This window comes from Astatotilapia calliptera, chromosome 4 (genome assembly GCF_900246225.1).
Source record: "Astatotilapia calliptera chromosome 4, fAstCal1.2, whole genome shotgun sequence".
Lineage (NCBI taxonomy): Eukaryota > Metazoa > Chordata > Actinopteri > Cichliformes > Cichlidae > Astatotilapia > Astatotilapia calliptera.
Window position 1 is genome coordinate 32,055,296 of NC_039305.1, and position 13,283 is coordinate 32,068,578.

Sequence of the window (13,283 nt, forward strand, 5' to 3'; positions counted from 1 at the left end):
ACGTATATCATGAGCACAGCTAAGATTAACGCAGTCGGTCATCGATAGGTCGGGAAATTGTCAGATTTCCAATTTAGCATCAAATACAGGCCAGGAAAAACAAACATAGATGCCGACACACTGTCCCGCATTCCTCTGGGTGTGAACAACCTTGCGTCAGTGTGTACCAAAGAGTTGTCACAGGAGGTGGTAAGAGGGGCTTGGGAGGGAGCAAGAGTAGCCCAGCAGAAAGAAGTTGCGTGGGCGGCTGTCCTTTTGGCTTCCTCTCAGGACGTCATGCTGCAGCCAGGCGCGGCTCTCCAGGAAGTCAAACCTGATGACCTGATGCAGGCACAAAGGGATGACCCCACGATGAAGGAGGTCATCAGACTTAAAGAGTCTAATGTCAGACTCAGTGAGAGTAAGAGGAGGTCGTTAGAAGGATCTGCTTGTAAACTCCTCCGCTAGTGGGACCGATTACACCTCAAAAATGGAATCTTGTGCAGACGAACACCCGAACAAAAACAACTAGTCCTACCTCTCCTGTACCAGCCTATGGTACTGAAACATCTTCATGACCAGATGGGTCATGTCGGTACTGAGAGGGTCCTTCATCTCGCACGAGAGAGGTTCTATTGGCCTCATATGAAGAGGTGCATAGAGGACTACGTCACTATGAAATACTGTTGCATTAAACAAAAGAAACCCACAGTTCATGTGCGTGCACCCATGGGCAACCTGAAGTCCAACTCACCGCTTGAACTTGTCTGTACAGACTACCTACATCTTGAGAAAAGCAAAGGCGTGTATGAATACATTTTGGTGATGGTCGACCACTTTACACGGTTCGCTCAGGCCTACCCAACCAAGAACAAATCCGGGCGGACTGCAGCCGAGCAGATCTACAATGATTTTATACCTCGCTTTGGGTTCCCCAACAAACTCCATCACGATCAGAGGCGAGAGTTCGAAAATGAGCTCTTCCGAACTCTTGGGCAGCTCTCAGGGGTTGGTCATTCTCGGACATCCCCATACCACCCCCAGAGTAATCCCGCAGAACGATTCAACCGCACCTTGCTGCAGATGTTGCGTACCCTGACAGACAAAGAAAAGGAAACATGGAACGATCATCTCCCACAGGTTGTACACACGTATAACTGTACTCGTCATGAGTCCACTGGTTATTCCCCACATTTCTTGCTTTTTGGCTGTCACCCCCGCCTTCCGGTGGATCTTTTGTTTGGCCTGGTTGAGGAAACTGAACCAGTGTCGCACAGGGGGTATGCCGAAAAGTGGCGTAAGAGAATGACAGAGGCCTATCAGGTTGCCACCAAAAATAGCCTCTTGGCTAGTGCTAAGGGGGAGTCGTACTATGATCAGAAGGTGAGGGGAGTGGTACCGAAATCAGGGGACAGAGTGTTGGTGAGGAACTTAGGCGAGCGTGGTGGACCCGGCAAATTATAGTCCTACTGGGAGAACAGGATATATGTGGTCAAGGAACAGGTTTCGGATAACCCAGTGTATGTCGTCCATCCAGAGGGTAATGACCAGGGAAGAACTCAGACCCTGCACCGAAACTTGCTCCTGTTGGTCAATGATTTGCCAGTAGAGTTCCCACCACAACCAACTAAACTAACCTTAAGATCGACACACAAACAGACCAATGATCGAGTGAGGTGTAAAGACAGGGAAGGACGGATAGAAAATGCTGAGACCTTTGATTCAGATGATGATCCGGGCAGTGGCTATTAGTTGAGGGTACCACCGACCCAGGCTGAGTTCAGAACAACTGTCCCTTCCGAGAAACAGGCTGTCAGCCAGGACAGAATGGAACCAGGGACGCAGACACAGGCTCGGTTTGAAGGAGAATCTGTTCTGAGCCCGAGGGATCTTGAAGAGCCAAGACGAAGGACGCCTGTAACAGATGCCGAGGACATTGCTGAGAACCTGTCAGAGATGGCTGGGGCCCACGGGGAAAGTCGACTATGAAAAGAGGGTCCCATGGCACCTGAGACTGGGGATGAAGTTGAGACTTACCAGTATGACCACGAGAGGAGTGACAGTTCGGCAGCCCTTAACTTGCCTCAGTCGGAAGTAGAACCCGAGTCACCTCGACATGAGTGAGCAGGCAGCAGACTCTCCGTTGAACTCACCTGCCCCACTGAGGCAATCCACCCGACAGAGGCGTCCAGGCCAAATGCTAACCTATTCATCTCTAGGCCATCCAACATACCAGTCATGGCCCACTGTAAACATGGTAGATACTTACCTCGTGCCTTTGGCTGCCTTGTGGCCCCCACAACCTAGCTTATCTTCATTCCAAGGCCCACTGGTTGTCCAGATACCATATCTATCTCTTTTCTACCCCATATGTAGCTATTAGGAAGAAGCCATAAGCTATGGTGGTTACCTAATCCCAGAGAACCAAACATTCCTAAGTGCTTGAAGTTTTAATTTAAGGGTTTTGATTATTCACTGTGTGAGATTTGATAAGAATACAGAGACTGTAAGTGCAAATTTGTTTCAAGTGTCAGGAGCCACTTTTGTTGTAGGTGAGCGTGTGGCACCCCTGTGAGGGAAAGACCACATTAATATTATTTTGTGTAAAACACTCATGTAACGGGACATTCTTCATTACTATTGTCACAGGCTGGGTCTCTGACCCAGCGCTCTGAGTTCATGTTTGTATTTGTCTCATTTTGTCATGTGATTAGTTTTGTGTCATTTCCTATCTGTCTTTAGTTTGGGCAGTTATTGTTTATTGTTCCTCTGGTTTTCTATGTTTTGGGGTTTTGCATTTATTCATCACGTATTAGGTCTGTTAAGTTGTGTTGTCATGTTTAGTTTTAGTATTTCCTGTTTTATTCTGACAGTGTCATGTGTTCTTTGTTCATTGTATTTAGCTTTCCTCTCCTGGTCCTGTCATTAGGTTTATGTCAGTCAGCTGTTCCACCATGTGTCTCCACTTCCCCTGATCACCTCATGTATGTATTTAAGCCCTTTGTTTTCTGCATGCCATTGTCGGGTCGTCTGTTTATTTTGACCTTAGTCTTAGTCTTTGTTAGTTTTCCTCACCCTCAGTCATAGTTATGGTTTTCGTCTGTCAGTTCTACATTAGTCTTAGTCATAGTCTTTGCCTGTTATTTTCCACCACAGTTATAGTTATTGTCACGGTTCGGGGCAGCGGCCGTGTGAAGAGTGGAAGGAGGACTCAAATGCAGCACTTATTCAGACGTGAAGGGTGATTTATTAACAATACCAGACATAAAGTGGAGATGGCAAACAGAACTAAGGACGAACTAAACTGGGATAAACTGCACAAAGGAGTGGCAAACCTGAACATGAAGGGAGAACAGCAGGGAGAGCACGCAGGGGATTTCACAAGGTATGAATACAGACGACGCGACGAGGAGCAGAGGAAAACACACACTATAAGTACACAGAGACACTGGGAAATCACACACAGGTGGGAGACACAGCTGGACCTGGTTAACCTGACGAGACAGGGGAACACTGACACCAGGGACCAATAGAGGGAGCACAAACTCAGAACCCAGTACCTAAAATCCCAAAACACAAACCATCCCAAAACAGCCCATGAATAATAAAGAGAATAATAACAATAAAGAACACAAACACAAAGTCACCGAGTCATGGTCGCAGGACCATGACAGTACCCCCCCCCCCCCCCCTCAAGGGCTGGCCCCCAACAGCCACAGAAACACACCACCAGATCCGGGCGGGCGGCAGGGGGCGCAGGACGGAGGGACCGGGCCATGACCAAAGATGGAGGCCCCAGAGTCCCAAAAAAAAAAAAAAAAAAAAAAAAGGCACACAACACTCACAGGGGAGCAGAGTCCGAAACACAGTTCAGGTGGCCGGCCCGGGGCCCGATAACACAGGAGGCCAGGATAGGACAGTTCAGGAGGCCGGCCACGAAGAAGGCCGTGGAGGCGCACAAAAGGTTCAGGAGGCCGGCCGTGCGGAAGGCAACGGCGGCCACTCAGGCGAAGAGGGTCTGGGGGCCGGCCGTGCAGAAGGCAACGGCGACCACTCAGGCGAAGAGGGTCCGGGGGCCGGCCGTGCGGAAGGCAACGGCGGCCGCTCAGGCAATGGCGGTCCGGGGGCCGGCCGTGCGGAAGGCAACGGTGGCCGCTCAGGCAATGACGGTCCGGGGGCCGGCCTTGCGGAAGCCAACGGCGGCCGCTCAGGCAATGGCGGTCCGGGGGCCGGCCGTGCGGAAGGCAACGGCGGCCAGTCAGGCGACGGCGCCCGGCCAGTAGCCTAGCCAGCGGTCTAGAATACGGCCGTTTAGCTCCAGATCCAAACGAGGCTGGGCCAGGCGAGGCTGAAGGCACGGAAGCCGGGGCCGCAGCGGGCGAAGATGCTGAAGACGCTGCTGCAGGCGATGATGCGGATGCTGAAGACGCTGCTGCAGGCGATGGTGCGGATGCTGAAGACGCTGCTGCAGGCGATGGTGCGGATGCTGAAGACGCTGCTGCAGGCGAAGATGCAGACACGAAGGCTGGACCAGACGAAGATGCAGACACGAGGGCTGGACCAGACGAAGATGCAGACACGAAGGCTGGACCAGACGAAGACGCAGACACGAAGGCTGGACCAGACGAGGACGCAGACACGAAGGCTGGACCAGACGAAGACGCAGACACGAAGGCTGGACCAGACGAAGACGCAGACACGAAGGCTGGACCAGACGAGGACGCAGACACGAAGGCTGGGCCAGGCGAGGCTGAAGGCACGGAAGCCGGGGCCGCAGCGGGCGAAGATGCTGAAGACGCTGCTGCAGGCGATGATGCGGATGCTGAAGATGCTGCTGCAGGCGATGATGCGGATGCTGAAGACGCTGCTGCAGGCGATGGTGCGGATGCTGAAGACGCTGCTGCAGGCGAAGATGCAGACACGAAGGCTGGACCAGACGAAGATGCAGACACGAGGGCTGGACCAGACGAAGATGCAGACACGAGGGCTGGACCAGACGAAGATGCAGACACGAAGGCTGGACCAGATGAAGATGCAGACACGAAGGCTGGACCAGACGAGGACGCAGACACGAAGGCTGGACCAGATGAGGACGCAGACACGAAGGCTGGACCAGACGAGGGTGAAGCTGGGCCGGGCGAGGACGAAGCTGTAGCTGAAGCCGGGCCAGGCGAGGATGAAGCTGAAGCTGGACCAGGCAAGGATGAAGCTGGGCCAGGCGTGGATGAAACCGGGCCAGGCGTGGATGAAACCGGGCCAGGCGTGGATGAAACTGGGCCAGGCGAGGATGAAGCCGGGCCAGGCGAGGCTGCGTCCTCAGGGTGAGGCGTGGCAGTAGCAGGTGGTAGCGCTGCAGGTGGTGGTACTGCAGGAGGCGGCGCTGCAGCCACGGGTGGTGAAGCAGCCACAGGTGGAGAAGCAGCCACAGGTCACAGAAGTCAATTCGCCTGTCCGCCGAATTTGAAGTCAATTTAGGATACTTTCCTTTAATAAACGGTAAGCATTATACATATGTTCCTCACTTGGCTTGCTGTTTGTTTGCTAGCGATAGGCTACTTGACGACAGCATTAGCTAACCAGTGTTCTCTAGACCAGCGTTCCCCAACTTTTTGGGTGTTTCGTGGCCCGGGGGTTGGGTCAGGCAAAATTGCAGTAGCTTCCCTGATCATTTTACAAACATAAGTGAAGAGAATCTGGACTAAAAGGCCTAGACTTATGGTTGTGTGCTGAATCTATGAATCAAACTATCACCTGGAAACATAATTAACTGGTCCATAGCTGTGAAACTGGACATGAGTTCTTGATTCTATGGAGATTAACAGTAATCCAGAAATTTACAAATTTGTCCCAGGGGCATCGCGTAAATGTTGTCCCTGGGACATCGCGTAAATGTTGTCCCTGGGACATCGCGTAAATGTTGTCCCTGGGACATCGCGTAAATGTTGTCCCTGGGACATTGTGTAAATGTTGTCCCTGGGACATCGCGTAAATGTTGTCCCTGGGACATCATGTAGAAGTTGCCCTGGGACATCGTGTAAATGTTGTCCCAGGGACATCGTGTAGATGTTGTCCCTGGGACATCGTGTGATAGCTTGTAAATAATGGAATGAAAATTATTGATTGTTATTAACTTGTGAAAAAGAAGTGTAACAAATCCACATGTTATGTTCTTACACCCTTACAGAAACTGTGACTCCTTCACAATGTCAGGTAAATGTCAACTCATGTTGAATAATCAACCAATCAAGCCTTTTATTATCACATGCAATGTTACACGTACAACTGCAATGAAAATTTCACCCCCTTCTGACCATACATATATTGCTTAAACATCACATTGGGAAGACAGGTCGGAAACAGTTAGGAAGGTCAGAAAACAATTTAATTAATAGATGAGGAGGAGAAAAAAGAACTACAACCAGACAAAGCTCCTAGAAGACTGAAATGGATGATGGTTGCAGCATGCAAAAAGAAAATGATATCTGTTGACTACAGCATATGCTTTCTCACAGATTACCTTGTGGGAGTAGCTGGACCAAACTCTATTGGTATTTCAAGTTTGAAATCCCTGTTTGACCAGACTAACATTTCAGATGAGGTACCTCTTGACATAAAAATCCTTTTATGTTGTCATAAAACTAATGTTAAATTCTGCTTTAAATACACTTTATTGTACAATTTACTTAATGAATCGTATTCCTTAGTTCTGTTTTTATTTATATGTATTTATTTATTTGTTTTATAAGGTAATAGATGGCCTAATCTATTTGCAGTGTGAGGTATGTTGAAAAGCTTGTTTGATCATAATGACATAGCATGTTTACGTTTTTTGTAATGTATTTGAAAACATAGGTGTATTTATGTTATTTTTATAGAATTTCCCTCACATTTATCCAATACCAAGCCAAATCACTGGAAAAATTTTGGATGGGTCCACAAGAGCACAAAGTGCATACTTTTTGAAGGTATGACTTGGACTGTGGTAACTATGTTCTTATCACAAAGGGTTTATAAGTTGCCACTATAAACAAACAGCATTTTCCAAAATTGAAGCCTTGTCAGAAGAACCTGAAAAACACCTTTCTGAAACCTTTTCTGTGTAAAGACTTGTTCAAAAGCAATGCACACAGATTAAAACATTTCTGTCTTGGCCAACTGATAAAGAACACCAAAAATTTAGTGGTGCGTGTTGAGTCTGTGGTCTTGATTTGTTTTGTACACACTATAGAAATTAATTAATGTAAACAAAAAATGACACTTTCTATATGTTTGTGTATCTGCAGAATTAATCACAAGTCTCACCTGACAAGCTTTCGCAGTTTTGCAGTGTCATTCTTGACAGAAAAACATACTTGTCACATTCTTTTTATTTCCAGAAAAACATCTTTCAGATGTATGAGAAATTGATTGGAGCCTGTCTGGAAAACGGCAGCCACTGGACCTTGTTTGCAAGTTGCACAGATTTTGCACTCTCTCTAGTGCATGATACTTTTCAGTGTCCCTCATTAGGAAAGCTCAAGGCCCAAGCCTACCATATCCATCTTTTTACAAAACAGTTTTGTGACATACCCAAGAGGACCATAGTCTATATGAATTCATTTGGCGAGTCGGAGGTCAGAAAAAGTGCGGTGTTGAAAAACTGGAGGTAATTAATTAACATATTTAACATAACATATTTAATTTAATTGAAATCATTACCGAACGTGGTTATTGATTTCTCTATATGCTTTTTATTTGTAATAACTGCGATCTCTCAGCTCATTTGCTTCAGCAAGAGGCTGCACTGGAGAGTGGACCTTGTCACATGTGAGCCACCCACATCAACAGGATGGGAACTCATGTGGAGTGCATGTCGTCATGGTACTGAAAACTATAGCTTTTACCTATATAAGTAATGTTTACATTTTTGCCTATTCAGTTTTTAAAGCCTTAGAGGCAGGATGGTAAAATCTCAAATTTTTTTGTAGATTGAACCATTTCAGCAGTAATGCTTTGCTTTGGTTGCTGTTTTTTTTTTTTTTTTCTCGGGGGGGGGGGGGGGGGGGGGGTTAAAAACAAACAAACATTTCTTTGTTAATCTAATTCTTTTTGTTCTTTTTTTTTTTTTCTTCTTCGTCAATTATTAGTTTGCCCACTCTCTCATTGACGGTAAAACACAAGTGGAGGAGTACAACACTGAAATCACAAAGCTCAGGTCCCGACTTTGCCACTACTTATTTTCCTCAATAGGTAAAGATAAAATTAGCTGCCTTCTTTTTCTCTAACATTGGAAAATGTAACTTGTACTTAAACAAATTATATTTTGCAGATCGAACTAGGAAGTGCAGTCAGTGCTGGTGTGTGATTGCAGCCAAAGACCGGGTACACTATGACATGTCCTTAGCCATATAGATTGTTTATTTAATGGACTTTGTTCATTTGTTTTTTGTTTGTTTATTTCTTCTTCTTTTTTTTTTTTAAATTCACAGGTGCAGTGCCAGAAATGTGGTGCATACAAGCACATGCGTTGTTCAAAGTCTGTTTGTGGCATCTGTATCTTCTGTGAGAGTAAGTCACAATATAACTAAACAATGTCCAAAAATGTTTAAAGTGAAAAAAATTTCGTAATTTTGCCTTTGCACACCCGGACTGTGTAATTAAAGTGGACGTTTCAAGATCCAGTTTTTACACAAAACTATTTTAGACATAACTGTGTCGTATTGTGGGGATTTCTCTTCACAATTAAATTGATATAGTGCTGTTTATATCATTCTTCTTTATGTAACAGCACAGTGCAGCACAGCAGAGGGAAAGGAGTTGTGCAGCATAGTAGGTGGCTATACAGGAGGAGCAATAGAAGTAGCCAGTGAAGAATGTCATCAGGGAAAGCATCAGGCAGCGAATGACAAAGGAAAAGTTCCTAAGGGAGAGAACATCTGCAGCAAATCGACAAGTAACAGTGAGATAGGAGGACTGACAGTCAGAGATGAAGGCACACAGACTGAAAGAGATGAAGGTACACAGACTGAAAGAGATGAAGGTACACAGACTGAAGACAACGAAAAAGAAGCAGAAGTATACGGCACAAGTCTGAGTACAGATAATGCTGCTGCTGATGATGTTGACAGGATCGATGCAGATACAGAATTCCAAACTGATTCAGAAGGAACTAGTACAGTTTACAGAGTGCATGGTCGCTTATCTGTACCAAGCTCAAAAAAGAAAACCTACACAATAACAGAAGACGAGATCAAGCGCAGAATCAACGCAGAGAACATGTCAGTTCATGTTTTCAGAGGTTTGATTGGGGTAGGTATACATTTCGTGATTTTGATGTCACCTGAAATAAATCCGGGTTACTCGTATCAATGAAGTGACAATGTGGCTGGAAATTGTGCATTTGCTGCAACATATACACAATTACACCATGTAAACAAAAGCATTTAACTTTGTGCGCGTGTGTGTCTCTCTCTCTGCTCTTTTGGTGTTTGCACTTTTTCTTTTTTAGGGCTGTAAAGCCAAACTGCCCGCAATGATTCTTGACAGGCCTAAGAAGGCCAAAACTAAAGTAACAGTGTTTAGTGTTCTGAGTGAAGAGGAGGCTGGGGAGCTAGCCCTCGGGTTTGCCGGAAGATTGGCCTGCGATGTCACAACAGACATGGTCTGTAAAGGCATCGACCATTCAAGTGCTGATATGACAAAGTAAGTTAGTAAAACAATATGAAAGTTGTATCTTTTTTGGTATTATTTGTCATTTCCCCGTATTTGGGTTATTGGTGTAACATTGTTAATCTTACTTTCTAATAACAGACAGACTCTTCTCAAAATCCAACACAATCTTAAACATGAGCTGACTGATTCCTCAACCTTCAGTTTGCTGACATACACCTTTGGCCCCGCTGCACTGGATTCTGTCATTTCATTCCTGTGTGAAAAACTTGATCTTGTCTCTTAAATAATGAAACCTTTTGTGACTTTTGTTTGTTCTGTAAATCAGAATCTTGAAAATTGTTCATTGTTGTTCTAAGTTTGTGTTAACTATTTGGCAAAAATGATTGGTTCCTAATCCAAACAGCATAATGACTGTTCTAACACATACAGTGGGGCAAAAAAGTATTTAGTCAGCCACCGATTGTGCAAGTTCCCCCACCTAAAATGATGACAGAGGTCAGTAATTTGCACCAGAGGTACACTTCAACTGTGAGAGACAGAATGTGAAAAAAAAAATCCATGAATCCACATGGTAGGATTTGTAAAGAATTTATTGGTAAATCAGGGTGGAAAATAAGTATTTGGTCAATAACAAAAATACAACTCAATACTTTGTAACATAACCTTTGTTGGCAATAACAGAGGTCAAACGTTTACTATAGGTCTTTACCAGGTTTGCACACACAGTAGCTGGTATTTTGGCCCATTCCTCCATGCAGATCTTCTCGAGAGCAGTGATGTTTTGGGGCTGTCGCCGAGCAACACGGACTTTCAACTCCCGCCACAGATTTTCTATGGGGTTGAGGTCTGGAGACTGGCTAGGCCACTCCAGGACTTTCAAATGCTTCTTACGGAGCCACTCCTTTGTTGCCCGGGCGGTGTGTTTTGGATCATTGTCATGTTGGGAGACCCAGCCTCGTTTCATCTTCATCTTTCATCTTCATCTTTCATCTTTCATCGTTTCACCGAACGTTTCTTGCTAGAATACAATGGCCTAATTTTGCGTGCATTATCTGTCGTCTTTATTTCGTACTGGCATATACTTTTGCCTACTTGTTTTGTTTTTAAGACATTTGTATGCAGTTCATCTATCATTGCAGTAATACCCTCTGGAATGAATGCCCACTGTTTAACTGTGTCTAAAACAGCATTTAGTTTTCCAACCGCATCTTCTGTGCATTTTTTGTCTGTGCTTTCAACTACAGGAGTGTCATTCAAAGTTGATAGAGGACTTTTCAGAGAGTTTTTCATTTGTTTAAAATGGCTACAAGGCACCTTCAGGCAAGCACATGTGTTATAGAGAGAGAACGTACAACAAGTGCACTGAAGTGTTTCAGCCGATGCAAAAAAACACAGATTTCCAAACAAACTTGGCATTTTTATCACTTTCAAGTCCTCACAGTGTACAAAGTAATGCCTTTCTTTCACTGCAATTCTTGCCAAGGTAGAAATGTCTGTTTCCATGTTTGGATAGATGTCATTGTCAGCCTCTGCTAATTTTGCAAGTAACACTAGATGCTTGCAAAGAAGTCCTCGTAAGCCATATGTACAGTTGCAGTAGGACTCAACAGGGCAGACATCATACACCATGTCTTCTCTAGACTCAGATGGGACTTGATATGCATTAACTCCATGGCTGTTCTGGACTGTAATTTTAAGAGCCCAACCACTTTCCATCAGTCTTGAAGCAGAGTCTGAAACTTGAGACAAGGTGTCAGCAAACCTGTTTTTCATGCGGCCCACATCTTGCAGGGTTTTTATGACTGAGAAGTAGTCGTCGGCCTTCCCTAGGAGCACTTCAATCAGATCATCCAGACGCCTATTCTTGTAGCCAGATAAAAACTGGTATTTCAGGCGGTGGAAAAATCTGAAAAACAGTTATTTGAAATGATTAGTAACTGTAATTGAAGGAATTTAAAGTTTTAATCAAGACTGTATTATTTTTTTAAAAATTGGAATACCTATTGCACACGTCTTTTATAAAGGAATGCTCTGTGCCTGTTTAGCTGATTTAGGCAAATCCACCTACTCTGTTTTTTGTTGTGATAACATAAAAAACGCTGCTAGAATTTAAAGGATTTGCCTAAAACCTGTTCTGGCAATGACATGACGAACCTACTCAGTTTAGCCTCTTGGATTAAAGCATAATATCTTTTTTTCAGCAATACAATTGAATGAGGTCAAAATAATAAATCATACCTTTCAATCACATTGTTTGTTTCAGAACGAGCGTGACTGAACCGACGGCCGTAGTCACACCACATGTGGCCAATGCCTTCCCAGTGCTTCTGAAAATACTGGCACACCAAAGGGTATTGCTTAAATGTCTGGCAGAACTCTGCTGATGTGGCTTTAAAGTCGTCCTCCTAAGAGAATTGGATGCAACAGAATATATTTCAATCCATTTAACAGACCTATTGAAATCTTTAATATTATGTATTGAAGCCCTTTTCCTTTTATTGAATAACATTAAGAATTTTAAGTTATTAATAATATGTCGTGTTTTTGTATTAAGAAGCAATTATTTCTTCCCTTACAATGGCTAAGAAGGAACACTAAACCTATAAGCATATTTGGTTTCAGCATCTGTCTGTGAAAGAATCCCACTCACAAGTTCTACTGCACAGTGGGTGACACAATGATGTTCTGCACAGCTTAAGTACTTGTTTTGATAAGCAAGATAAGAAGCCAGTTTTAGAAATTGTTTCAAAAATCTATTTTGTATCTCTCTGTAACTTTTTTTAGCAACTGAAAGTTATTATGCTCTTAGTGTAATCAAGAAATCAAAATGTGAAATAGACAAATTACACTTACAGATGTGCAAGCTTTCAGCTTACAAAAGAAAGAAATGATTTCATTTCTCTTTTGGGTGTTAGAAAGCCCATGGACCCCGGACTCTGATTTTGAAAGCCATCGATTAACAGCCTGTGAATGTAAGAGAAAAAAAGTTAATCTGGAGAGAGAGACAGAGGAGCAGCTGTACAAAAAGCATAAAAGAAAGCTGACGTCCAAAAATAACTTTGTCACTCACTGGACAAGAGGACCTGTGCATTACAGAAATCAACCAGGCAAACATATTTTTAAATGTCAAAAAGAGCTTTGGGAAGCAGCCACCAGAAGATGAGTGCACTGTGGTCTTAAATGGATGGACAAAGTCACTCAACATTTTATCCCTTTATATTCATTAACCTGAGTAGGTGAATATCACAATGAGGCAAATCATAACAACAGGACCCTGTTGTAAAAATGTGTTTCAGGTGCATCTTAGACAACGTGAAAAGAAAACAATGTGGTTTACCTGCAAGACATGGTACCAGCATAGAAGGATAGCTGACTCTGGAAAAACCTTCTGCAAAGCATTTATTTCCGCAAAGTCTTTGTCAACCATAAATGCTCTACAGAAAAAAAGAAAACACTAAATGAGATTAAACAGTATGAAAATGTTTTTGCTATCTCAAAGCACCACTTCAATGCCAAATTAAAAATTTCAACTCACAAGTAGATATATAAAATACTGCATACAGCCTATAGGAATAACTTTAACAACTGGAAAGGAAAGTTTTTTGCAGCCCATGCTGCAGCTATAGCATTAGATTCTGGCATGTTATAACTTT

At 44.1% G+C, this 13,283-nt stretch overlaps 2 protein-coding genes across 4 annotated transcripts; one reads left to right on the top strand and one right to left on the bottom strand.

The window, feature by feature from the left end:
• Positions 1-5,413: 5,413 nt before the first annotated feature.
• LOC113021467 (uncharacterized) lies at positions 5,414-9,416 on the top strand. Of its 3 annotated transcripts, XM_026166184.1 has the most exons (13): positions 5,414-5,475; positions 6,164-6,189; positions 6,492-6,577; positions 6,726-6,758; positions 6,855-6,944; positions 7,356-7,427; positions 7,536-7,624; positions 7,737-7,839; positions 8,106-8,208; positions 8,288-8,340; positions 8,448-8,526; positions 8,747-8,950; positions 8,999-9,416. In XM_026166184.1, exons 2-13 carry the CDS (start codon positions 6,183-6,185, stop codon positions 9,328-9,330), a joined length of 1,251 nt encoding a protein of 416 aa, XP_026021969.1. In that variant the 5' UTR covers positions 5,414-5,475; positions 6,164-6,182; the 3' UTR covers positions 9,331-9,416. The 3 variants fall into 3 exon arrangements, with proteins under 3 accessions (XP_026021969.1, XP_026021967.1, XP_026021968.1); XM_026166182.1 differs by having other exon boundaries at positions 6,164-6,577; XM_026166183.1 differs by lacking the exon at positions 5,414-5,475 and having other exon boundaries at positions 6,015-6,189.
• Positions 9,417-10,623: 1,207 nt separating this feature from the next.
• Positions 10,624-13,283, bottom strand: LOC113019954 (uncharacterized). The gene is made up of 4 exons (XM_026163618.1): positions 12,968-13,283; positions 12,484-12,594; positions 11,869-12,035; positions 10,624-11,536 (listed from the first exon to the last, which is right to left on the bottom strand). The coding sequence occupies exons 1-4, from the start codon at positions 13,055-13,057 to the stop codon at positions 10,624-10,626; spliced, it is 1,281 nt and encodes a 426-aa protein (XP_026019403.1). The 5' UTR covers positions 13,058-13,283.